Source organism: Temnothorax americanus, unplaced genomic scaffold, assembly GCF_048541705.1.
Source record: "Temnothorax americanus isolate GAGA-0224 unplaced genomic scaffold, ASM4854170v1 Scaffold3, whole genome shotgun sequence".
Lineage (NCBI taxonomy): Eukaryota > Metazoa > Arthropoda > Insecta > Hymenoptera > Formicidae > Temnothorax > Temnothorax americanus.
Window position 1 is genome coordinate 1835068 of NW_027509442.1, and position 22842 is coordinate 1857909.

At 41.3% G+C, this 22842-nt stretch overlaps 4 protein-coding genes across 11 annotated transcripts; 2 read left to right on the forward strand and 2 right to left on the reverse strand.

Annotated features, from left to right (window-relative positions):
• The first annotated feature begins 328 nt into the window (after positions 1-328).
• Positions 329-11125, forward strand: Gaba-b-r1 (gamma-aminobutyric acid type B receptor subunit 1). Of its 5 annotated transcripts, none has more exons than XR_013257825.1 (13): positions 329-1167; positions 1370-1476; positions 3156-3254; positions 3364-3498; positions 3644-3814; positions 4742-5240; positions 5335-5462; positions 5540-5832; positions 5975-6218; positions 6523-6766; positions 6902-7296; positions 7628-8013; positions 10098-11125. XR_013257825.1 is itself a non-coding variant. In XM_077412017.1 (13 exons), exons 1-13 carry the CDS (start codon positions 1098-1100, stop codon positions 7856-7858), a joined length of 2553 nt encoding a protein of 850 aa, XP_077268143.1. In that variant the 5' UTR covers positions 329-1097; the 3' UTR covers positions 7859-11125. The 5 variants fall into 5 exon arrangements, 4 of the variants coding, with proteins under 4 accessions (XP_077268143.1, XP_077268139.1, XP_077268141.1 ...); XM_077412017.1 differs by having other exon boundaries at positions 7628-7781; positions 7845-11125; XM_077412015.1 differs by having other exon boundaries at positions 330-1167; positions 7628-7781.
• An 874-nt stretch (positions 11126-11999) lies between these two features.
• Nup54 (nuclear pore complex protein Nup54) lies at positions 12000-15799 on the forward strand. Its single transcript, XM_077412022.1, has 5 exons — positions 12000-12187; positions 13730-14245; positions 14338-15248; positions 15326-15553; positions 15633-15799. Exons 1-5 carry the CDS (start codon positions 12088-12090, stop codon positions 15753-15755), a joined length of 1878 nt encoding a protein of 625 aa, XP_077268148.1. The 5' UTR covers positions 12000-12087; the 3' UTR covers positions 15756-15799.
• LOC143900562 (uncharacterized) lies at positions 12487-13080 on the reverse strand. The gene is made up of 2 exons (XM_077412055.1): positions 12954-13080; positions 12487-12876 (listed from the first exon to the last, which is right to left on the reverse strand). Exon 2 carries the CDS (start codon positions 12856-12858, stop codon positions 12487-12489), a length of 372 nt encoding a protein of 123 aa, XP_077268181.1. The 5' UTR covers positions 12859-12876; positions 12954-13080.
• A 402-nt stretch (positions 15800-16201) lies between the features above and the next one.
• Etl1 (SWI/SNF-related, matrix-associated actin-dependent regulator of chromatin, subfamily a, containing DEAD/H box 1) lies at positions 16202-21731 on the reverse strand. 4 transcript variants are annotated; one of them, XM_077412012.1, is made up of 13 exons: positions 21569-21731; positions 21094-21340; positions 20559-20740; positions 20128-20321; positions 19822-20050; positions 18694-19027; positions 18344-18618; positions 18127-18264; positions 17700-18023; positions 17305-17606; positions 17012-17224; positions 16798-16904; positions 16202-16737 (listed from the first exon to the last, which is right to left on the reverse strand). In XM_077412012.1, the coding sequence occupies exons 2-13, from the start codon at positions 21188-21190 to the stop codon at positions 16601-16603; spliced, it is 2532 nt and encodes an 843-aa protein (XP_077268138.1). In that variant the 5' UTR covers positions 21191-21340; positions 21569-21731; the 3' UTR covers positions 16202-16600. The 4 variants fall into 4 exon arrangements, with proteins under 4 accessions (XP_077268138.1, XP_077268137.1, XP_077268136.1 ...); XM_077412011.1 differs by having other exon boundaries at positions 21456-21731; XM_077412010.1 differs by having other exon boundaries at positions 21421-21731.
• Positions 21732-22842: the final 1111 nt, after the last annotated feature.

A 22842-nucleotide genomic window follows, 5' to 3' on the forward strand; every position in this document is an offset into this window, starting at 1 on the left:
TTATAGGAGGAGCATCTCGAGCATTCGAATTTTATTATCAAATTATCAAATCTCATTCATCGAAACGATCCTCCGAGGAGATCGACGAAGGGAAGATCGAATCTCCCCTTATCAGCGCGATTGTCACTCGAATCGCCCGCGCCATATTGATTTTCACTCGAAGGCGAGCACCGAGCGTCGTTTTCACGGAGCCATCCTCGCTGGCTCGCTCTCACCCTCTCGTCCTACCTCCTACCCCACTCGGCACGGTCCCGGTGACCCTCCAGGGGGTTGGGAATCGATATGAATACGCCCGCGAAGAGCGCGCTCACCGCTGAATCTCTCTCTCTCTCTCTCTCTCTCTCTCTCTCCGCGTCTCCGCTACCGCCACGCGAGGTTCCCGGCCACGGGCCACGCGAATGCGGAATCGTGCCATCGTGCCCTTGCGCGAGACCGGAAGTACGAGCGCCGTCGGCCGTCCCCTCCGTTTCGTCAGCCGCCTGCCGCAGCGAGCGTGACCTGTGACCGCGAATCGTCGGCCCTCGCGCTCGCGCGCCTGTCCGACGGGGACGACGGGGATCGAATCGGCCTCGGTCCCGATATATCTCCGGGAGGCCACCTGGCCACCCTCGCGGCTCGCCTATACCCACTCGCACGCGAAACTCGGGCGAAGCGCGATACTTGCTCCAGTCGCGCCGAGTGTATTCCAGTATTCGAAAACTTGGCCAGTTCCCAACCGCGAACCGCGAGGATTGCGCAAGAGAGCTCTCGCGCGTGCGAGAAGAACGTCAACTCGCGTGGAATTGAATCGGGAATAAGGAGAGACGGGGAAGCTTCCGGGAACGGGCAGAAGGAATTGTGCGTTGGAATAGATTTTCGTCGATCGTGGTGAACGAGTGGCGAGAGGCGACGGGACGGACGAAGAGGAGAGTGACGTTCGCGCGAGGAGATTCGCGGGCGATCGAACGCGCACGCAGCGTCGTGAGACCGACAGAAGGAGAGGGTGGAAAAGAGAGAGAGAGAGAGAGGGAGAGAGAAGCGGAGGGAAAGAAAGAGGAAAAGAAAGAGAGAAGGGGTGTTCGATTAGGTTGGGCGACGAGGTAGATCGGGCGAGGACGATGGCAGTGAGCGCTTTCTCGACGACATTGCACACCGCCGATTTTGCCACTACGTGTCCCACTACACCCGGTATGTCGTAGGAGAGAGCTAAAGAGAGAGCGAGAGAGAGAGAGAGAGAGAGAAAGAGCGCGAGAGAGGGGTGAGGAAGGGAGGAACGTACGGTTTTAGCGAGCGAGCGCGAAAGAGCAAGACGCCGCTGGCGGAATGGCGTGCGGCCTTCCTCATCGGCAATGCGCGACGTTGCTCGGCTTAATTGTGATTTTAATGGCAGCGCTCTGGACCGAGGCGTCGCTACCACCCGAAGACGAGGAGGAGAACGTCCTGCACATCGGCGGTATCTTCCCCGTCGCCGGAGAGGGCGGCTGGCAGGGCGGCCAGGTAAGGGAGCTTAGAGAGCGGTGATCTTCTCCCTCGGTCCCTTTACTCCCTTTAAAACGTGAGCCGCGAAAACTAGAGGCTTGTATGATTACGTCGCTAAAGGGTGAACATTTATTTATTATATAACATTACAACGACGTGTCGTAAGGTACTTTTCTTTTTATTTCGAGAAAATAAACACAGCAAGCTGAGCTGGTAAATAAAAGGACAATACCCAAGGCTCCGTTTACAATGATTTATTTGTCAAAATTAATTGTAATTGGATTATTAATTAATGTACGCGACGTATATCGTCGATAAAAATTGATGTGATCGCTCTAATATCTTCTTCGCCCGAGAACTTCATATATCTACGAGAGCTTTAATCGACTTTCTCAGATGTCAAATCAATCTTATTTCGTAAAGAGAAGGTAAAAAATCAATAAAGTTATAAACTAATCGTATACTTTGGTACTAAAATTAAGAAATTTACCAATAGTGCGATCTGAGAGGCTTAATTATCTTTTTTTTTTCTTTATAAATTCAATAACAGATACGGATCGTGTCTGCCTGCTCATTTTGTATGTGCGTTACGAAGGGGGACGAATTGTTGTGCGATCGTTCCTCGCTCTCACGAATTCCTCGATAACCTTGTGACATCGATAGTAAAATGTCCAAGACAAACTTCGCGAGCCAAGACAAACTTTGGAGATCAGATTCTAGAAGTTCCGTCTCATAACGGCGAGCAAGTTTACTATGAGGGAGGAACGTTTTTCTTTGCTCCCCTATTCGCAACCAACCCCTGCGCGTCGGAGCGTTCTTAAAGCCAGACTCTCCGAGGATCGTGTTAAATCCTTAGTCAATTTAGTGAAGCACGCAATTTTTCACGAGTCCTAAAAGCTCTTGTATTTACAAAACGGGTCGACAGCAACGATAATAATAATAAGAAGAATCGAGAAATCGCGGCTCAGTAACTCGCCTCTTTATTATCCCGTCATAATTATCCCTCGCCGGCGGAGCGTATTTCCTTCCGGATCGTCGCTATCCGACATCCGCGGTAGTTTACCGAGAAAGTTCCACGAGGCATTCATTATTTTTCGCCAGCGAACGCGTTTAAATTGCACCCGCCCTTGCAACATTGTGCTCTTCTACGACGCGGTACTTAATTTCGTGCTTCATTTAAGGATTAAACGCAATGATTTGCTTTTTGGTAAATAATGCAGTATTTAATTGTTGCTTTACTTTATAAGAATTAAACGCGATGGCAGTCTATTTGTTTTTTTTTACGCGGAGTAAAGTTGGCACAACCACGTAAAGTAATCTGCATACACAATTAACAAGTTTACCGAAGAACTATTCAGTTTCTTCAGTCCACATAAATGAGATCGTTCAGTTAGTTGATACATATAACACGGCAAGGACGTATTTCCAATATTTCATAGACGTTATATTCCTCTGAATATCCTTTCTCATAAAATTCTCTTGGTTTCTCGTGTGCGAAATTTAATTACTTTTTCGCCACGAATATAAATACGTCGCGATCGCGATCCCTCCTGCGACGGGGGTAAAACCTTGGGGTTATTTTTAATCGCGAGCAACCCTTGCACGAACGGCACCGCTCTTGACCCCGCGTGCAAAGCCGACTCCTCATCAAATTAGGGGATTAATCAAGCCGAATTGCATTATCATTTATTCAACAGGCTTGCATGCCAGCCGCGCGACTGGCCTTAGAGGACGTTAATCGCGAAAAGAACTTGTTACGCGGATATAGGTTGCACCTCCATTCCAACGATAGCGAGGTAAACTCACGAAGATCCTTTTAATGGCATGGTATTATAATGGCGGACGATGGTCGCCGCCGTCGCCGCGATAAAATTATCTCTGTAATTTATTACCCCTACGTTTCAGTGCGAGCCCGGCCTCGGCGCATCCGTAATGTACAACTTACTATACTTTCCACCCTATAAATTAATGCTGCTAGCCGGGTGCAGCACGGTATGCACCACGGTCGCCGAGGCGGCGAAAATGTGGAACCTAGTGGTGGTGAGTATACCTACCCATTTTCTTTCTTACTCTGCCCCCTCCCCCTCCCAATCGCGTTTTACGCGAATCTCGTATTTCATCGCGGCCATGTGTTCTCGTGGTATAATAAGAAATATGAGAACATATCTTTGATATTTATCCTCAGCTCTGCTACGGTGCGTCGTCGCCGGCGCTGTCCGACCGAAATCGATTCCCGACCCTGTTCAGGACGCATCCTTCCGCCACCGTGCACAACCCCACGAGAATTAAATTGTTGCAAAAGTTCGGTTGGTCTCGGGTAGCGATACTGCAGCAAGCCGAAGAAGTGTTCATATCGGTAAGAATATCAAAAACGTATTTCGCTTGTCTCTCACGAAGTTGAGAAATCAAAAAGTGACTCTATAAGACAGATTTCTCGACTTTTGTATACTTAACTTTAAGAAAATATCCTAATATTATACAGAGTCAACAGAGTGTGTAACAAGGGACAAACTTCAGGGGATGGTAGGTCTCTCACCAAAAGAATAAATTTTTATTGAGGAACCCTTGTTTTTTCCGACGCGTCCTTGAACAGTTACGCTCTGATGTACATCACTCCAGTCGATGCTAGGGAGGAGCTAATTAAGAAGATTATCGAGGGCTTTTGATTAAATCAGGAACAATATTAAAATATTCCAAGCAGTAAGAAATTCAATGCTACACGGATATGATAAATATAATCAGGTGCGATAGCAAAAAATAAAATTAAATATTACAATACACTAGTCCACACACGTTCCTTAATTTTATTTTGTATTTTTTGTTTTTTACATTTTACTCACACATTTTATTACAGAAGGTGTTCAAAGTGCTTAGCTTACGCCTGATTATATTTATCATGTCTGTGTAGCATTGAATGTCTGCTTGGAATATTTTAATATTGTTCCTTGATTTAATCAAAAGTCCTCGAATCATGATCCTTTTAATTAGCTCCTCCCTAATATCGATGTACACCAGAGCGTAGATCCGCAAGGACAAGGATTTCTTAACAAAAATTGATTCACTTGGTGGGACCTGCCATCCCCTAAAAGTTTATCCCATGGGTCTTATTACACTTTATACATTACTTGCCTATATTATATTACCTATCTAAAAAAATATCTTTATATATTACCCACCCTCTGCAAGCTGATCGGATTAAGGATTAATAGCTGTCTCTTGCGTGATGAATCGCCGTCAGTATTATAAATAGATGGTAAAACTGATCCGCGTCAAATTGTCATAGACCGTCGAAGATCTAGAAGCACGGTGTAAGGAAGCTGGGATAGAGATAGTCACTCGTCAGAGCTTCCTGTCAGATCCCACGGACGCAGTGAAGAATCTACGCCGTCAGGACGCGCGGATAATCGTCGGCCTGTTCTACGTCGTAGCCGCGAGGCGGGTGCTCTGCGAGCTCTATCAGCAGAAGCTGTACGGCCAGTCCTACGTGTGGTTCTTCATAGGCTGGTACGAGGACGACTGGTTCGAGATCAATCTGGAAAAGGAGGGCATCACCTGCACGAAGGAGCAAATGCGAATAGCTGCGGAGGGACATCTAACCACCGAGGCGCTCATGTGGAATCAGAATAACGACACGACAATCAGCGGCATGACCGCCGAGGACTTCCGAAAGAGATTGAACAAGCTGCTGAAGGACGACGGTTACGACATAGATAACAATCGATATCCGGAGGGATACCAGGAGGCGCCCCTTGCCTACGACGCCGTCTGGTCCGTCGCTCTAGGTGAGTTTCTCGGATACACGCATGAATATCCAATAAGTTGACAACCAATAATCGTCTACATCGATTTTTTTTTCTTCTTTGTCTCTACCATCAGCGTTTAACAGAACCATGGAAAGGCTGAGCAAGTTGGGGAACAGTTTGAAGAACTTCACTTACGAAAACAAAGAGATCGCCGACGAGATATACGCGGCGGTAAACTCGACCCAGTTTCTCGGAGTTTCCGTACGTAGTGCCGCAGCTGGAAACTCGCTCGTCCGCTCCCTTCAATTTCTGGCTACGGTTAAATCTTTTTCCCGCAGGGTTACGTCGCGTTCAGCTCGCAGGGCGACAGGATCGCTCTAACGCAGATCGAGCAAGTGATCGACGGAAAGTACGTTAAATTGGGGTACTACGATACGCAGAGCGACAATCTGACGTGGCGGAACGTGGAGCGATGGATCGGCGGCAAGGTGCCACAGGACAGAACGATAATAAGAACCGTTTTGAGAACGGTGTCACTGCCCTTGTTCATAAGTATGGCGACCTTGTCGATGCTCGGTATCGCGATAGCCATTGGATTGATCGTATTTAACGTCTATAATAGGCACCGAAGGTATATATACGTATACTATACCTATCATACTATATCGTACGCTACATCGTGTTGCATTCGTTGATACGTTATCTAACATATACCGCGGACCAGGCCGCAATCTACAATCGATAGCCGAACACAACCGATGTCTACTTTTCAGAGTTATATATTCGTCTCATCCCACCGCCAACACGATAATGCTCTTGGGAATAATAGGCTGCTTCTTGGCCGTGTTGTGTATAGGAATTGACGGTAGGTTCGTGACACCGTGGCAGTTTTTGATAGTCTGCCAAGCTAGAGCGTGGACGATGTCGGTCGGTTTCACCCTGGCGTTCGGGGCCATGTTCACTAAGGTGTGGAGGGTCCATCGACTCTCTACGAAGGCGAAAGCCGATCAAGGAAAAGTAAGTCGTAAACTAACTACGGATAATCGAGTCTCTCCGCTGGTAAAGCGGTACGAATGATCTGTATAATATTTGCGAGCTGTAGCGCGATATGCATGAAACATATAGTTCTGCATAGTTATCATTATATTCCTCCTCCGCCAGACGACTCATCTGCGAAGACAATCGTACCGCTTTTCCCCTCGAGTTCCTCATTAGTAACGAGACTGATTTTTAGTTTTTCATGAAGATGGAACCATCCTGCATGGTTTGCTGTTCCCGCTCGTATGTCCCGCATCTTTAACCTATTCTCGATTCCTTTTAGTCATTGACGGCTAAACAAAAAGTTTCGTCTATACAGAAGAAGATTGAGCCGTGGAAGCTGTACGTTATGCTGGGCGGGTTGCTGTTAGTGGATATCGTCCTCCTCGTCACTTGGCAGGTGATTGACCCGTTGCGTCGGAGAATCGAGAGCTTCGCCCTGGAACTGCCGCCTTACACAGACGAGGACGCAATGATCAAACCCGAACTGGAACATTGCGAGAGCGAACACAATAGCTTGTGGCTCGGTGAGTGCAACTCTTGACTCAAGAAGACACGTGCGCACGCATGTGTCAGAAAACAAGTACTGTGCGTGCGAACCTATATATAATTCTATCACGATGTAAAAGTCGTGTACAGAAATTGTGAATATCTTTTTCCAGGCTTGATCTACGGTTATAAAGGAATTGTTCTTGCTTTCGGGCTCTTTCTATCTTACGAGACGAGAAGTCTCAAAATCAAACTGATCAACGATTCTAGATACGTGGGAATGTCGATATATAATATCGTAGTTCTATGCCTCATAACGGTACCTGTGGTAATGGTCATCTCTAGCCAGCAGGACGCGAGCTACGCCTTCTCGGCCCTGGCCACTATTTTTTGTTGCTTCCTCAGCATGGCTCTCATCTTCGTGCCGAAGGTCATCGAAGTGATCAGGCATCCCCGAGACAAGTCCGAGTCGAGATACAATCCGGACGGCGCGGTATCTAAAGAAGAGGAAGAGAAGTATCAGAAGCTGCTCACCGAAAACGACGAGCTTCAGAAACTCATTGCCGTGGTAAGAATACAATGTCGGTGTTATTTGCGAAAATAAAACTTATTTGTACCGATGGAGTAGAATCGGCACACTAGAAGTGTAAAAGAGCTATGCGTTGAAGCGTTTAGCTTTCTTTTAGCGTGCTCCAGCGAGACCGTCATTCCGCCGACTCCGCGCTTTTGCTGTTCTCTTCCGTTACATTCTTTTGTCTGTGCACAAGCTTTACATTTCTTCTATAGAAATATGTTATTTCAAACCCGTTCTAAAACCATGTTTTATCGATTAATTATCATATCTGCTGTCATTATGTACTCTTTGATTATTCTTGCATATTCTATCCTATGTATTTCAGAAAGAGGAAAAGATTCTAACTCTCAAGCAGAAGCTGGCTGAACGCGACGTCCTGAAGGGAACCGGGACGAGTCGTTGCAGACAAGGTCAACCGAAACAGTCCTTCATCATTGCCGACTATCCCACCGGCGAGGGGACATCGGACAGTGCTATCGGTGGGGGTATTTCCATTTGTACAAAATCCTCCCGCGCTTCCGCTTCTGACGTTGAGTTTTCAGAGACGTACTTATAATCTCTCCACACACACACGAGTAAAGCCAGGCCGCTACGGACGTCCTCGTGCATTCGCGCGATACATTTGGGACCTAAAGTTCTTTTCAATCGATCTCGGTGATTATCGTTACGCTTCGCTTTTAAAAATCGAACGTATTTCCGATATTATTTGTCGTAAGTATCGATGGGTACGTACTTAATTGCGCGTTTCTTCACGATGCACTCTCTCGGATGCAATGTCTCGTTGAGTAACCGGAGTACACGATTGTCCACGGTAGCTACACCGCCACGCGACGACAACACGGACGATGAAATGTCGAGTGACACTGCATCTGCACAATTTAAAAAAATAATAAAACGCCAGAATCTCTGGATCGCGATTTTAAGTTATTAAAAAAAATGGCACATGCATTTTTCCTCACGCAATTTCCGCACGATAAATTATGTTACGTTATCTTCATTGACTACAGAGACTCGGTGAATATAAAAAAAAAAAATCTATTAATACAATAATAAAATTAACAAATAAAATTTTAGTGTAATGTTAACGTGAATGTCAACTCTTCATCAAATTGTTTAGAGAATTTTTTGAATTGTTATCAATATAATTTATATAGTTTGTCGCTTTAGTAAGAAAATACTAATTTCGTAGCTTTAGAGTACATCGCTAAATATTTAAATATACAAATATCGATTAATACGTATATGTGGAGTAGTAGTTTTTATCTTAGTGTACTAGTAAACTCTTCCTGCGAATTCGGATAAACGAGAAACACACGATTTAATGAAATCTGGCCTATGTTTCGTGAAAGTTTTTCTGAAAGTTGGCCCTACCTTTCTAACGACAATGTGTTCTTCTTTCTATAATTATCTACTGTTATTGATTAATTATTTATTGGTAGAACGACGTGTGTACTTTTATAGGTAGCCCGATTCTTATTAGCTGTTGCGTAGATGCCCGCGATTGGATGTTTGTGAAATTATCAGAGGTGTATTTTTCAGCACCTGTGAGAAAGTACTCAACCGGATTTCCTTAGCGTAATACAATCTTATCCTATGGACCAAGTTACCCCTCTCCCCCCGTGGAATTAACGTTTTCAGGGATGAAGCTTTTAAGTGTTTTATATCTTGACTTTTAACTCTTTTATCGAGGAGCTATATATACTCAAAGGAAAATATAACGAAGTCGTTTAAGCCGTTAACGTTTCCATCGTTTTCAGTCAGGCATTTATATATTTTGATATTTTTCTTAAAAATATAATAAATGAACAAGAGAAAAACAAAAAATTATAACAAAAAAATTATAATGAAAACGAAACGTGTTCGCTCTGAATGAAAGGTAAATCTAACTAAACAGCAAAATATGTTATTGTTCCTCCGTTGTTTCGAACAAGAACGAGGGACCTGAATTATCTAAAGTTACATTCTTATACCGGGTATGTAATTTTCTCGTGGACTATATCTATCTTATGAAAATGTTTATCTTTCCAAACAAGATAATAAGAAAGAATAAAAATATATTTTGAAACGCACAATATATATAAATATAATATAGACATGTTATATTTGAAATAAAAATGAATTATTCAACCGATATAGATAATACCGCGGCTACAATTGCAATTTGGATTTGAACTGGCTCAGGATGATATATTTATAACATGCTTATCATTTGTTACAGAGCACGTGCTTATACACAAAGCAATTTATGATGTTTACACGTTAGGCCTAAAAATAATCTGTACGATCACATGATTGAGTTGTTGCAGTTAAATCTCGTTAGAAAAGTGTCGTGTTAATTGTGTACAATACCAAACCGTTGTTGTAAACCTCATGAAGCGTACTCCCAAATTTGAAGAGACAAGAAACCCAAAAATTACAATTCGGTCTATAATCCGGATTAAATGCAGTTGTATATCATAGACGCGAAGAGTGTGCTAACGAGATTTAAATGCTTACGAATTCCATGCCGTTCGTTTGTAATTTGGGAGTCTTGATGAGGTGAAGCGTTGCATTACCGTTTAGCATTTAATGCCGGGAGACGCACGATCGCGTTAATTTTTAATGAACGTTTTTGACAGAGAGCACCGGACGCGCGTGGGATCATTTTCCCGATATACTTACTCGGTCGTTATAGGAGGACGCATATACGTTTCCGACTTCCAAATCATTTACGGACGGATATTCAGCATCAGCAAAATTTGTCCATCCGCGAATACGCGAGACTTATGGTGTTTTGACCTTCTGTTTTTTTTTAGGCACGCAGCACATCGCCGAAATGTACGAACTGCACCGACTATGATGCCAAAGCAATACACACACAAACGAGCGCTACGCTTGCGACAAAACTCTCTTCTAAAACTAGTATTAAAATCTACATGCACGGTCAATATCGCGAATAATCGTAATAATACGCGAGTCTTGGAACACGCCAAACGTGAGAATGACTCTCCTGTATAATGTCTGAGACATAATTTCGCGACGACGCGCGACGGCAAGCCCGTTTCGTCGCGCGTACTTAAATTGTAAGTTAGTTTATAGCGTTAGTTTATGGAATTGTTTTATATGTTTCGATGCGATTCGACTGCGCCTTAGAAAGAGGAAAAAGAGCGAAAAGAAGAAGGAAGGATACAGTATTGAGACATATACATATATATATATATGTATATATATGTATATATATATACATATATATATATATATATATATATATATATATATACATATATATATATATGTATATACGTTACGCGGTTATTACGGTTGTCTATCGCGTGTTCTCTCTCTCTCTCTCTCTCTTTCTCAGGCACACAAAAACCGAAAGATATGTGAAATCTGTCGTCGTAAATCCCGTGTGTAGGCATGTGTATTTAAAAACGGAATGTAATTTCTCATTTTGCGGTACCTACCACGCGCGCGCTCACCCCACGCAGTATTTTTTACTGTACTCGTTTTGATCGACTGCCGCGCAAACGGCGCTTGTAAGTCTAGCATTATACATTATATAACGATAGACGATAGTCCTATCGAACTGTTGAACGAAAGTATCACATATATGTACGTTAGATTATGGAGATATTTATTTTTAAGTTTTTGAATTATAAAATCCGTTGAAAAAAAAAAAAAAAGTCGAAGGCTCTACCTAATTATTAAATCCTGGGATTGCAATGTTTACTCGATCCGAAAGCTCCGCGTGATGGCTCGCGCTAGGCGGCTGTTCATATCTCTACGTTGTTTCTAGAGTTGAGATTTTAATAAAGAAAACAATTTAAATGCTGCAGAGTCACCACAGAGTTTATATCAGTGCATCCTCTCCTCGTGCGAATACGCGTATATATTCGTTCGATCGTGAATGAATATACTAGGCTTGAATTATGCGTTCACGGGAGACATGCGTGTATTTGATACGTTGTATACTATATGATTATTATGAATATGCTGAAACAAAATTGATTAAAAAATTAATATCAAATTAAGTAATAACGACTTCAGAACAAACTCCGATTAGCTTAATCGGCGAGTATATAGCCTGATGTTAAATATTACCCGCAATAAATTAACGCATAGACAGAATTATCAATTTCTCATTATTTCGATGTGGAAAGAGACATTAGAAATTAAGAATGACAATTATACAGACAACATTGAAAATTTTGCTGCAGGCAATTCCGTCGATTGAATTAATCGAGTACTTGATATGCATATAGTACATAGAATTGTCTATTTTTTATCATTTGACAGATGGGAAGGAAGATTGAATTAAGAACAATACATTGTAGATTGTACACAGTCAATATTTTCCATTTTACAAACGAATTTGATCGTGACGAATGTGATCTCTACGTTCGACGACGAGCGAGGCGTTTAAGAGAAATCTCGCGCGTCGCGTCGCGCAGATTTCCCGCGCGCGCATCACTTAAAATCTCCCGCCCGTGCGCACATCTGTTCTCCGTAGCTGCGTCGTGTTGCACCTTCCGCACTTAAAACGAAACGAGCGCACGATTGGACGTTAGAGGGAGAAAGAGAGAAGAGCGGACGGAGTTTAGCCGCGAAGAACCAACACAGCTCCTATCACCTCCTATACCTCCTATCGCACGTGCGAACGGCCATGTTGCGATTCGCTGAATTCGTTCCCGTCGCCGCGCGCTCGTGCTCGCAGGATCGCAGTGATCGCACGCGTCGCGACGCGGGACGCGGGTGGTACGTTCCAGGCAGCGTTCGGGTCCGCGGTACGGACAGGAGGTCGATATGTCGTTCGGTAGCGGTTTCGGGGCGCCCACGTCGACGCCCGCACCTTCGTTCGCTTTCGGCACCACGCCGGCGTCCACGGCGACGCCGGTTAAACCTGGTAAGTCGCTCGTCGCGAGACATCGCGAATTTCTCTCACTCGTCCCGCGTTTCCCCGCGTCCTTTCCTTTTTCTTCTTCCTTCCTCGTTCGCGAGGATTCTACCTCTCCATCGGACGTAGGGACGTTCGCGGTGTCTGCTTTCGCAGGTATCTCGCGACAGTTTGCGCGTGACAATTTTGAGGTTAAGAACGGCACTCCAGCGAGGGCAGCGAGAGGGACTTCGTCGATCCGTGCCGAGTGAAGTTGAGAAGAGTGGTCGTACGCGAGGAGGCCGCGACGTAGAAACGGAGCTCTCCCCTCAGTTCCTCGTCGAGCTGGTTCCGGTGGTCGTGTCGGAAGTCTTGTTCAGCAGGGGCTGGTTCACGCCCCCGCAATCCGGGCTGCACTCGACGTCGCTCTTCGCCAGGAAAGCGTGCCTACTCCTGGATCTCGCGATAATGCACGCCGTGACGCAGCACATGAATAGTACGACCAGGAGTGTGGTCAGCAAGATGATCAGCACCGTCGAGCGATCCGCGAACTCGTCGGATTTAACAGTCCCGATCGATGCCAGCGTAGTACGGTCGAGTATCGTGCGTGACTCGGTGCCGTAAGCTGCAACTTTTCTGCCGATGGTCGTATCTTCCAGATAATACATCTCGTTTGGGATCTTTCCAAGTGTCGTTATCATAATTTCCGCGGTCGCGTCCTGCGCAAAGATAAATCGAGTCAAGTTGTCCGAAGTAAAGTGTGTCAGAGGAGATAAATTGTTATAACAGTTGTTACCCCGATTGCTATGTCAGTAGTACCAAGTTCGCTTACGATTTGAGTGGAAGGATCCTGTACTGACTTAATATGACGGAGGACATTAGATGTAGCGGCTGTCTGTAGCGAATCGTGTGCCAGTTGTGTGTAGAAGCTGGTCTGTTGAAGGTTTAGAGTGCACTTTAACTTTGTATTAAATTACATTATGTTTTAATAACGTCAACGACGAATTTATCCAAGTTTACCTAGTATGCTAACTTTCTTATTGCTGAATATTACCTGTAGATCATTCTGCTGACTTAGAAATGCCATCTTCTGTTATTTTATATCATATTATGAACGTATTATTGAAAAATTATATATATTTGTAGTTGACTTTTGAATTTTTAAACATGAAAATCTCAATAGATAATCCAAATAGTGTAATCTACAGTCAGGTGTATCCATGCGGTATCTTTCAATATATATAATCACATTCGAAAATATAAGCGTCACATTAAAAATTGTTTTCATAAAATAAGCAACGAAGAATGTCACGATAGCAAACACCTTTTAATTGACATGATTTACCTAACTTCATATTAAACAAAAAAAGATCGGGGGATTTTTAGCTGAACTTCTCGCGCACGGTTTATCTTCCCTCTTTTTCTTTTCACACGTTAAGAAGGAAAATAGAAAAGATGAACTGTGCAACACACAAGTTCAGCTAAAAAGAGCAGACCTGCTATATCTAACAGAAATATGCTTATACTTTTTCAGTTTTTGCTGAAAGCGTTAACTTGTTACGAATTTTAAAGTGGCAGGATTTGGAACGCCCTCGTTCGGGTTTAGCGCACCGACCACTTCAACGCCAAGCCTATTTGGCACGCCGTCGACGCAGACCGCTGGATTCGGTACTGGCGCCGGATTCGGTGCTCCGACAGCCACTGGCTTCGGTGCCGCGCCGAACACGGGTTTTGGATCTGGACCTACGTTCGGTGCCACGCCAACCAGCGCCTTCGGTTCGGCGCCAGCTTTCGGTACTCCCGCCTCCTCCGCGACCACTGGATTTGGTACAACTTCGACATTTGGCAGCGCCCCGGCTCCCACGACTAATTTCGGTGGTTTCGGGACAGCGACGACGTCGACGTTGAGTTTCGGAGGTTTCGGTGGATTTGGGACAACCACCACTACGTCTACCCCTAGCCTGTTCGGCGGATTCGGCGCTGCGGGCACTGCTTCAACGGGTTTCGGCACAAACACGGGTTTTGGTGCATTCGGAAGCAAGCCGGCTACCACCAGTGGTACTACTGGATTTGGTGGATTTGGAACAGGTAATGCAAAATCTCTTCATACGTGTATAGATATTGAGATTTCTGATATTGCGATATTTTTTCCTTACTTTTTACATATTTATTATGCACAGGAACAGGATTCACCGGATTTGGTACTGGACTGACACAGCCTCAGCAGCAACAGCAACAACTACTACAGCAGCAACAACAACCTACAAACACTGCATCGGAAGCTCTCTATAACGCTGTGTTCAATTGTCAGTTGTATAATGACGAGCGAGATAATACCATTGCCAGGTGGAATCTTATTCAAGCGTTGTGGGGTACAGGAAAAGCTTATTATTCCGTAAATGGCCCAGCTATAGATCTTACTCAGGAAAATTCGCTATGCAGATTTAAAGCCATTACATACAGTCGCATACCCGATGCCGACAACAACGATGGTTTAGTAGTGTTGTGCTTTAATAAGAAAGAAAAGGACGTGCAGGATGGGAAACAGCAGTTAGTAGTATTTCTCAATGGTTTGCTGGGGAATAAGCCCAATCTGACGGTAACCGTGGATAATGTCAAATCAATGGGGGAGAACAAAAGTCAGGTGACAATATATGTGTCGGAGAAAGGAATTACCGGTTCTTATAGAAAAATTCCCGCCAACGAATTGGTCGCGTACCTGTCGCAGATTATGCAAAAACAACAGTTAGTACAAAGTGGGGTCGAAGATGTATTTCCGTTGGTAAAACTTGATCCGTCGCAGCTAAAAGAATACCTGGATAATCCACCTTGCGCTATTGACGCCAGATTATGGAAACAAGCGCAGTTAGACAATCCAAATCCGGAGCAGTATATTCCAGTTCCTATGGTCGGCTTTCAGCAAGTTAAGCACAGACTGAAGTGTCAAGAAGAGGAAACTGCTAGACATAGAGCTTTTCTGGATATGGCAGCTGAAAAGATACAAGGCTTGCAAAGGCAGCACACTGCTACACAAGCCCGACTTAAGGAACATAGGCGTACATTATTGGAACTTCAACACAGGGTTTTGCAGGTATTGTAGCGATTAATTATTCCATTAATTTTACTCTTGATGTTTTTGTCTGCTAACAACATAAATTCCATTTAAAGGTGCTAGTACGGCAGGAGATTACGCGAAAAGTTGGATTATCCTTACAACCGGAAGAAGAAGTTTTAACACGCAGATTTGAAGCAATGCATTCACAAATTAGCGCTCCAACGCAATATAAAGGTAGAATTAGTGAAATGCTGTCCCAGCTCAGAATGAGACGGCACATCGATATTCAAAACCAAGAGAGGTATGCAATGGATCCCATAGCACAGGATGATATTAAAACGGTAAGAAAATATTCTCTATTCGCTTTAGCTTAAAATTATCATCAAATAGTACGTATAATCGTTTTTTCTATTATTTCAGTATTTAAGTATGGAGCAGCAGGGAATGGCGCAGCTTATTTCGACAATAAACGCCGACTTAGAAAGCTTAAAAATCATTAAGGATGGAATGTCAGAGCTTTTAACGAGCCAAAGTATATCCTGAAGATTGTAATATATAATAAAATTTTTTCATATGTCTTTTTTCTATACAACTAAAAAATTACGTGTTTATTAATGTTTATATAAATGATCGTGGTTGTGTAAATTACTTCTATTTTTCACAAAGTTGTGCCATATTTATTTCATTTATGCAATTTCTACAACTTTCTTCCTTTTGTAATCAAATGTTGGCTTGTCAATGAATGATCACATGCTGAAGTTGATTATTATACATTGCTTTCCAATTTTATACTATATAAATTTAAAAAATACAATTTAATGATTCTTGCTTATTACGGAGATCATATCTTTTAAGCATGTATTATTTTTTTTCTTTTGTTTATTCGAGTTATACTTTTAAATATTTTGATATATCTTAATATCTGTAAAAAAAAAGGTTATAAATAGAAGCGTGCAAAGCATGCTGTGTAAAATAAAACAAATTGCATATTGTGTAGATAAATAAAGGAATGATTTAATAGACATACAAAATAACATAAAAGGAAATATTCCACAGCGCACATTATAAATAGAAAATCTACAAATTGTGTTATATTTCTATTGAGGCTGCGATCCACTTGACGCTGCAAATACTTTGGAGCGTTCTTCTTCTCCTTCTTTCTTCATTGAAAGAAAAGAGAAGAGGAATGCTTCGAAGCATTTGTAGCGTCAAGTGGACCGCAGCTTGAATCGGTGAGTAAAAGTTAAAAACGTGATCCTTTATACAAAATACATTATGTTTCCCTCGTGTGTTTACAATGATTTCACGATATTTGACATGATCAGTATACATTAAATTGGAATATATCAAAATTCATGATTATTAAAAATGGAAATAAAATTCCTTATTTACAAATTTTTATCATTTCCTACTGCGTCGATTCCTTTATTGGCATTTTTCATTGACGACAGTGATTTATTGTGATCCTGACCTATAGTCATCTTTAATAATTTTATAACGGACTTTGTATCCGCATTTTCATTTTCTGCAAACAAAATACATTTTGTTAATTTTTGTCACACAAGACAAAATGTTTTTTACTTACCTTCATTTCCAGTAATTTGTTGTTCAAGATGCAATTTTTCTTGCGCTATCTCGTACATGCCTTCCTCTATTGTGCCTTCACTTAATAATCTTATTATAGATACGGGTCTGCAAGAGAATTCAGCATCTTGGATATATTCGTTTTAACGAATGATAATAAAACATATGTTTTATCTCAACTTAAAAATACGGTTAAATCTTGCGACAATGCATACTTCTTTTGTCCGACACGGTGACATCGATCTTCTGCTTGTTTGTCATTGTAGGGGTTGAAATCTATGTCGTGTATTATGACCGTATCAGCAGCCGTTAAATTGATCCCCAAACCTCCTGCTCTTGTTGATAATAAAAATATGAATATACTTGGATCTTGTGTATACTCATTTATAAGACTTTGTCTTTCAGTTACAGGTGTACTGCCATCTAGCCTAATTTGAATGTTAAATTCATTAGAATTGACCTGAGATAGCATATGAGACAGCCACAGCGATAATTAGTTACAGCAAACCTTAAAAATGTCTGTCCCCTAATAGCTAAGTATTCTTCGAGTATGTCTAACACCATAGTAAACTGGCTAAAAATGAGCACCCTGTGACCATCCGTTTTCAATTGTGGCAGCAACTTGTCCAGTTCCTTCAATTTACCAGCTTGAGGAATAAGTTCTTGGGGCAAACCAAATCCGGCTATACTTTTGTATGTACGAGTCAATTGATTTATTTGATAATCAGACGCCCAAATCAACTCTTCAAAGACGTACTCTGGATTCTTCTGTTTGTAACCCGATTCTTTCGCCAGTCTACTCGCTATAGTCTAATGACGCATTGATAAGTCAGGATTAAAGAGAACAAATAAAAAAAAAAAAACAATTGAAAACAGTTTCACACACACAGATTGTGTACATACCTTTAGTTTTTTCTCATCGTAATAATCACGTACGAGAAGGGGATGATTGGCGAGCTTCCTCAACTGCATCATCATACCAGTACCATTTACATCTGTAATTTCGCTGGCCTCTGCTGAAAATTGCGCGACTAATTTGTTGTACATACTTTGCTGCTTTTCAATTAACGCGCATCGTATTATTTCGTCTTTCTTATTAGGCAAGTCGCGTAAAACTTCAACTTTAAGTCGCCGTAGAACAAACGGTCGCATAATTTCTTTTGCATTTTTCACTTGTTCTCTTTCGAACAACGGCTGTTCTCCGTTCTTCTTATCGTTAGGTGCTTTCTGAAAATTTATTCAGAACACGAGTTACAAATAAATGTACAATACCTTATACATAAAATACGATTAATATATTTTTTAATAATGATGGTTCAATATGGCTTACGTGATTTTTGGAGAAGAGACTTTTTAAATCGGCTTGTTTTCCAGCAAATAATGAAGGCATTACGAATATCAGCAAAGATATTAATTCCAATAAATTATTTTGTAGAGGTGTACCAGTCAGTAGAATTCGATGTTTAGCCTTCAAAGTAGATTATAAGATATTTGTTATAAGCTTTCTTGCATTTTTACACATATATACATATATGATTAATACATACATTAATCCTGACGAGATTTTCATATCTAACACTGCTCATATTCTTGAGCATATGAGCTTCATCAAAGACCACATAGTTCAACGGCATGACGCGAAATAGTCTGCGCTCCTCTGGAGTGCTGCAGATCAAATTGTACGTAGTTAACAAAACATCGACGTCATCGAGATCACCGTTTCGCCACCCCATTCGCATTTCCTTTCGTTCCTCTTGAGAGCCATAATACTGCACAACTTTCAAGCTAGGTGACCATTTTTCCAACTCGTCCATCCAATTTTCTGTATCGAGAGAAAGATTTTTGTATATTGTAAAGACCTCTCGCGGATCAAATGTCTAAAGACGCAATATGTTACCCATAGTTGAACTGGGAACGACAATTAAATGAGGCCCATCCTTTTCATCGAGAAGATCAGCTTCTTTCAGATATGTCAGAAATGCTATCACTTGTATCGTTTTCCCCAAACCCATTTCATCAGCTAGTATACCGTTTACATTCTGCGCATGTATAACAGCAAGCCAGTTTAGGCCGACCATTTGATACGGAGCTAGTGTCAAGTTTGGCGATAATAATTTTGGCTGCTGCGTTATGGTCGATGCCCCAGCAGCCACAGCTTTCTCCATGTTGGTAGATAAGCGAAGGCATTTTTTCATCAGAAGTTCCACCACATGACGTGTAGATAGTAGTACCTTTTTTTGTACATATTCATATTAGAGAAATAGAATTATATATATATATATATATATATATATACACATATATATATATATATTGTTATCAGAATTATGAAAATCTTTTCACGAGTTTAATGAAAATCATTCCAAATTCTAGTAATGTAATAGAAGATATAAAAGTAAAAGCTCACAGGGGATTAAAAATCAATTAACAACGAAACAGCATCGAGCCGTAACTAGGTGTTAATGTTAATGTATTCACCTACAATTTAATTTAACAGACGTTTCGGTCAACATATTGGACCATCCTCAGTGTCGTACAATAATCGGAGTAACATTAAACAGAAATTACACATTCAAAAATTAAAAACTAAGCGTAAACGTTCGTTGTTTTCGGATTACGTCACGATAAAGGTTCGTTTCGTTCGTCGTGCGATCCTTTGTCGAGTCAGCATATATAGCTATATCATTGTAAGAGAATACTTCTCCGATAATGCTGACTCGACAAAGGATCGCACGACGAACGAAACGAACCTTTATCATGACGTAATCCGAAAATAACGAGCGTTGCGCTTAGTTTTTAATTTTTGAATGTGTAATTTCTGTTTAATGTTACTCCGATTATCGTACGACACTGAGGATGATCCAATATGTTGACCGAAACGTCTGTTAAATTAAATTATTTGTGAATACATTAACATTAACACCTAGTTACGGCTCAATATGCTCTTTCGTTGTTAATTAATAGAAGATAAATATCACTACATTTTTATGTTTTATATATTGTATATATATTTTGTCGAATTTACCTGAGCAGCATTCAATAATTCTGTGTCTAAGTATTTTATATTTTGAAATTTATTCACTAAGTCTCTCCAATCTTCAAATGGTCTTGCATCTATAATAGCCCAGGCTCTCTTTTGAGAACATTGGGACATCAGAAGCAGTTCCGACGGTAGAGCAGTTTGCATAAATTCCAAAACTGATTTCTTATCACCTGTAAGCTCGTTAGATATCTCCACATCCGAATCCTCATCACTGTAAAACAATAATACATTTATATCACGATCATGTATTTAATTGGGAGTACAAAATCGCGTTGCAAAATTATGTACCTATTAAATACTTTGTCTTTATTGTAATTTCCCTCATCCGAATCAACATCTACATCCTCGTCTACATTTAATTTTCTCCTTTTTTTCTTGCTAGTTTTTGAAGACTTTTTCAAACCCCTTTTCCTATTTTTTTTAAGCTCCTCCTCCGCCTCCTCGACATTCCAATTGGTGCTTTTAAGTACTTCTTGTATATGCTAAAAAATGATTCGTATAATTATTTTTTTGCTCTTATTTAATACAAAGTCACAACATATTGTTAGTTAGCCTGCTTTATCTCGAATATTGAAGACAATATAGAGATTTGCCTGATAAGAGAGATGAAAATTTAGGCGGCAATTAAATAATTAATACTGTATTGATTATTTTTATTCGGCTGAAAGAAAGGTCTGCTTATAGAAAATCTGAAGATAAAAAAATCTGAAGATACTTACTATTACATCATTCTGTGGATACAAAGTTGTCAGGTACTTTAACTTATTCTCTTTACCTTTGGCGTTACAGTCTGAACTTGGCTTCGCTGGGCTACCAATATCGCTGTCACTATCCTCAATGCGGTTTACGGATTTACGGCGCACTTGTGTGTCGGAGCTTACCAAGTTACTATCCTCGTCAGCTAAAATTGTAGACAAAATTGGTATATATAACCGTTTATCGACACACGGCAGAGATCAGAAATCAAATTAAATGTCCGCGATGAACTTTTACACAACGAATCCAGCTTACAAATTTATATCGGAGTGCAAGTGTACGAAAGAAATCATTTTAAAATTGACCTTTAAAAATATGTTGAACTGCTAAACCGAAACGTATATCGCATATATAAACGCCGCCGTGGTGCCGTTTCGCGAAAACGCAGAAAAGCGGCGAGACCCCGTCAAGGATATATACACGCCAATTACGCGCGCGTACATCGATTAACGAGACGGAAGAATAATGGCAAAAAGGCTACGCTCTCGAGTTTCTTACACATGTTCATGGCCTTCGTTTGTTTTTTTTGAAAGCGGAATCGCCGCAGGAGGCTGGAGCTACTCGTGTCCGTTTTCGGCGAGTTCGATTCGGACATCGCGTCAACCGTGCGACGAGGGACGCTGGCGAGAGAAGCGCATTTTTCCGGAGTAACTTTCGGAATCGTCTGCCAGGTGCATTCGATGCGGTGCGGTGCGCGGCGCTCGCCGAGCCGAGCGCGTCGGGTCGTCGAGGCTCGGGCTCGGGGCTATACGCATATAAGAGATATATATATATATATATATATTTTTTTTTTTTTTTTTTTTTTTAATTAAAAAAAGGAAAAACCGGGGGGAAAACCCATGTGGCCATAATAGAGAAACCGAAACTATAAGCTGTATCACATCCAAAGTAAGACTTATGACTGGATTAACATGAACGCCTCAATAAAAGCGTCCCAAACAGAAGTTAAACTGCGCAGTATAGACTCATTCACTCGTAATTCCTCACACTCCAGACTGTGTACGTGTATGGGTGTATGTATAATTGTTCGTGTATGTCCGCGGTGTTTTGAACTCGGTAATGCCGTGGGTGCGTTAAGCCCAAGGAACTGCGCGGATCACTTCCCCCTGCGGCCATAAGAGATATTCGCTCTGTGCGTTTGGTTGGAGGGGATAGCACGAGCTACGAAAGCGCTCGGGTGAGAGAATAGTGAACTCAGGGTGGAATATTTTCCTATTCAACTAGACGTATTATTATTAAAAATGGGTCATCGTAGTTGTTGCGTCATTTTTCACTTTTTACTACTGACATTTTTTAAAAATATTTAATTAACAGTAGTTATTATTTATTGTTTTCTGATATAAAAAATAGGAGTTCCAGTAATTAAAGTGACATAAATACCGCTGTGCAGTCAACCTCCAATTATATAGTAACAATCATAGATTATGCGCGTATAGCAATTTTTACTTACCGAAATTATTAACAGTAAAATGTAAAAAAATACACTGCATCTATTGCACAAGAAGCTTTGGTAATAATCAACATATAATAATAAACATCTCATATCTCATCGTTGTTTCCACTTTTATTGCATGGCGATAGCGCTAGATGGCGCTGAAACGCACGGAGCGAATACGGCGCGCGTTCGGCTGGATAATATTTATGCCGATTTCCACGCGAGATTCTTTCTACTTTCTCAAAATAGCTCTCCGGATCGAGGAAGTAACGGTCTGGTAACGGTTATCGGGAATTTAAATCGGACGGAAGATGAATGCAATGTGCGCTTGAAATGCGACAAAAATAAGAGAAGTTCGTGTTTGTACGACAGAATTTAACGGGACCGAATTAATTGGATGTCATCGCGTCGATATTAGATATTACAAATTACAACGTTCGTGTAATCCAATATTTGTATTTCGTAACTGGGCGAATACAAAGAAATTTTTATTTCGATAAAAATTAACATTACGAAATAAACGTAAAATGCGTTTAAAAAAATATTTTTATTTTTATTTCTACCGATGTATAGATATATTAAGTTTAATTTTAATTTAACTTACTTTTTATCTCTTTCTAGTTATAAGAATTAGAAATAAAAAGTAAATTAAACCAAGATTAAAAGTTAATGCATTTGATAACAATGGACGTTATATAGTTTCAACTGGCGGAATTGCATGAAATTTTCAACTGTATAATATATTCGTCGTTCCCTAATTTAATCTTTCTTTTCATAAAAGAAAGAATTTATGTTGTTCGCGCGTTAGTTGA

Coding starts and splice junctions, on each gene's coding strand:
- Gaba-b-r1 (XM_077412013.1), top strand. CDS start 1,098: ATGGCAGTGAGCGCTTTCTCGACGACATTGCACACCGCCGATTTTGCC. Junction 3,499..3,643: donor AAATGTGGAACCTAGTGGTG/GTGAGTATACCT, acceptor ATTTATCCTCAG/CTCTGCTACGGTGCGTCGTC. Junction 5,463..5,539: donor CCCAGTTTCTCGGAGTTTCC/GTACGTAGTGCC, acceptor TTTTTCCCGCAG/GGTTACGTCGCGTTCAGCTC.
- Nup54 (XM_077412022.1), top strand. CDS start 12,088: ATGTCGTTCGGTAGCGGTTTCGGGGCGCCCACGTCGACGCCCGCACCT. Junction 14,246..14,337: donor ATTTGGTGGATTTGGAACAG/GTAATGCAAAAT, acceptor TATTATGCACAG/GAACAGGATTCACCGGATTT. Junction 15,554..15,632: donor CACAGGATGATATTAAAACG/GTAAGAAAATAT, acceptor CTATTATTTCAG/TATTTAAGTATGGAGCAGCA.
- LOC143900562 (XM_077412055.1), bottom strand. CDS start 12,858: ATGATAACGACACTTGGAAAGATCCCAAACGAGATGTATTATCTGGAA.
- Etl1 (XM_077412008.1), bottom strand. CDS start 21,711: ATGGCCGCAGGGGGAAGTGATCCGCGCAGTTCCTTGGGCTTAACGCAC. Junction 17,225..17,304: donor AGGGGACAGACATTTTTAAG/GTTTGCTGTAAC, acceptor CATTCAAATTAG/GCTAGATGGCAGTACACCTG. Junction 16,905..17,011: donor CACCGTGTCGGACAAAAGAA/GTATGCATTGTC, acceptor ATTCTCTTGCAG/ACCCGTATCTATAATAAGAT.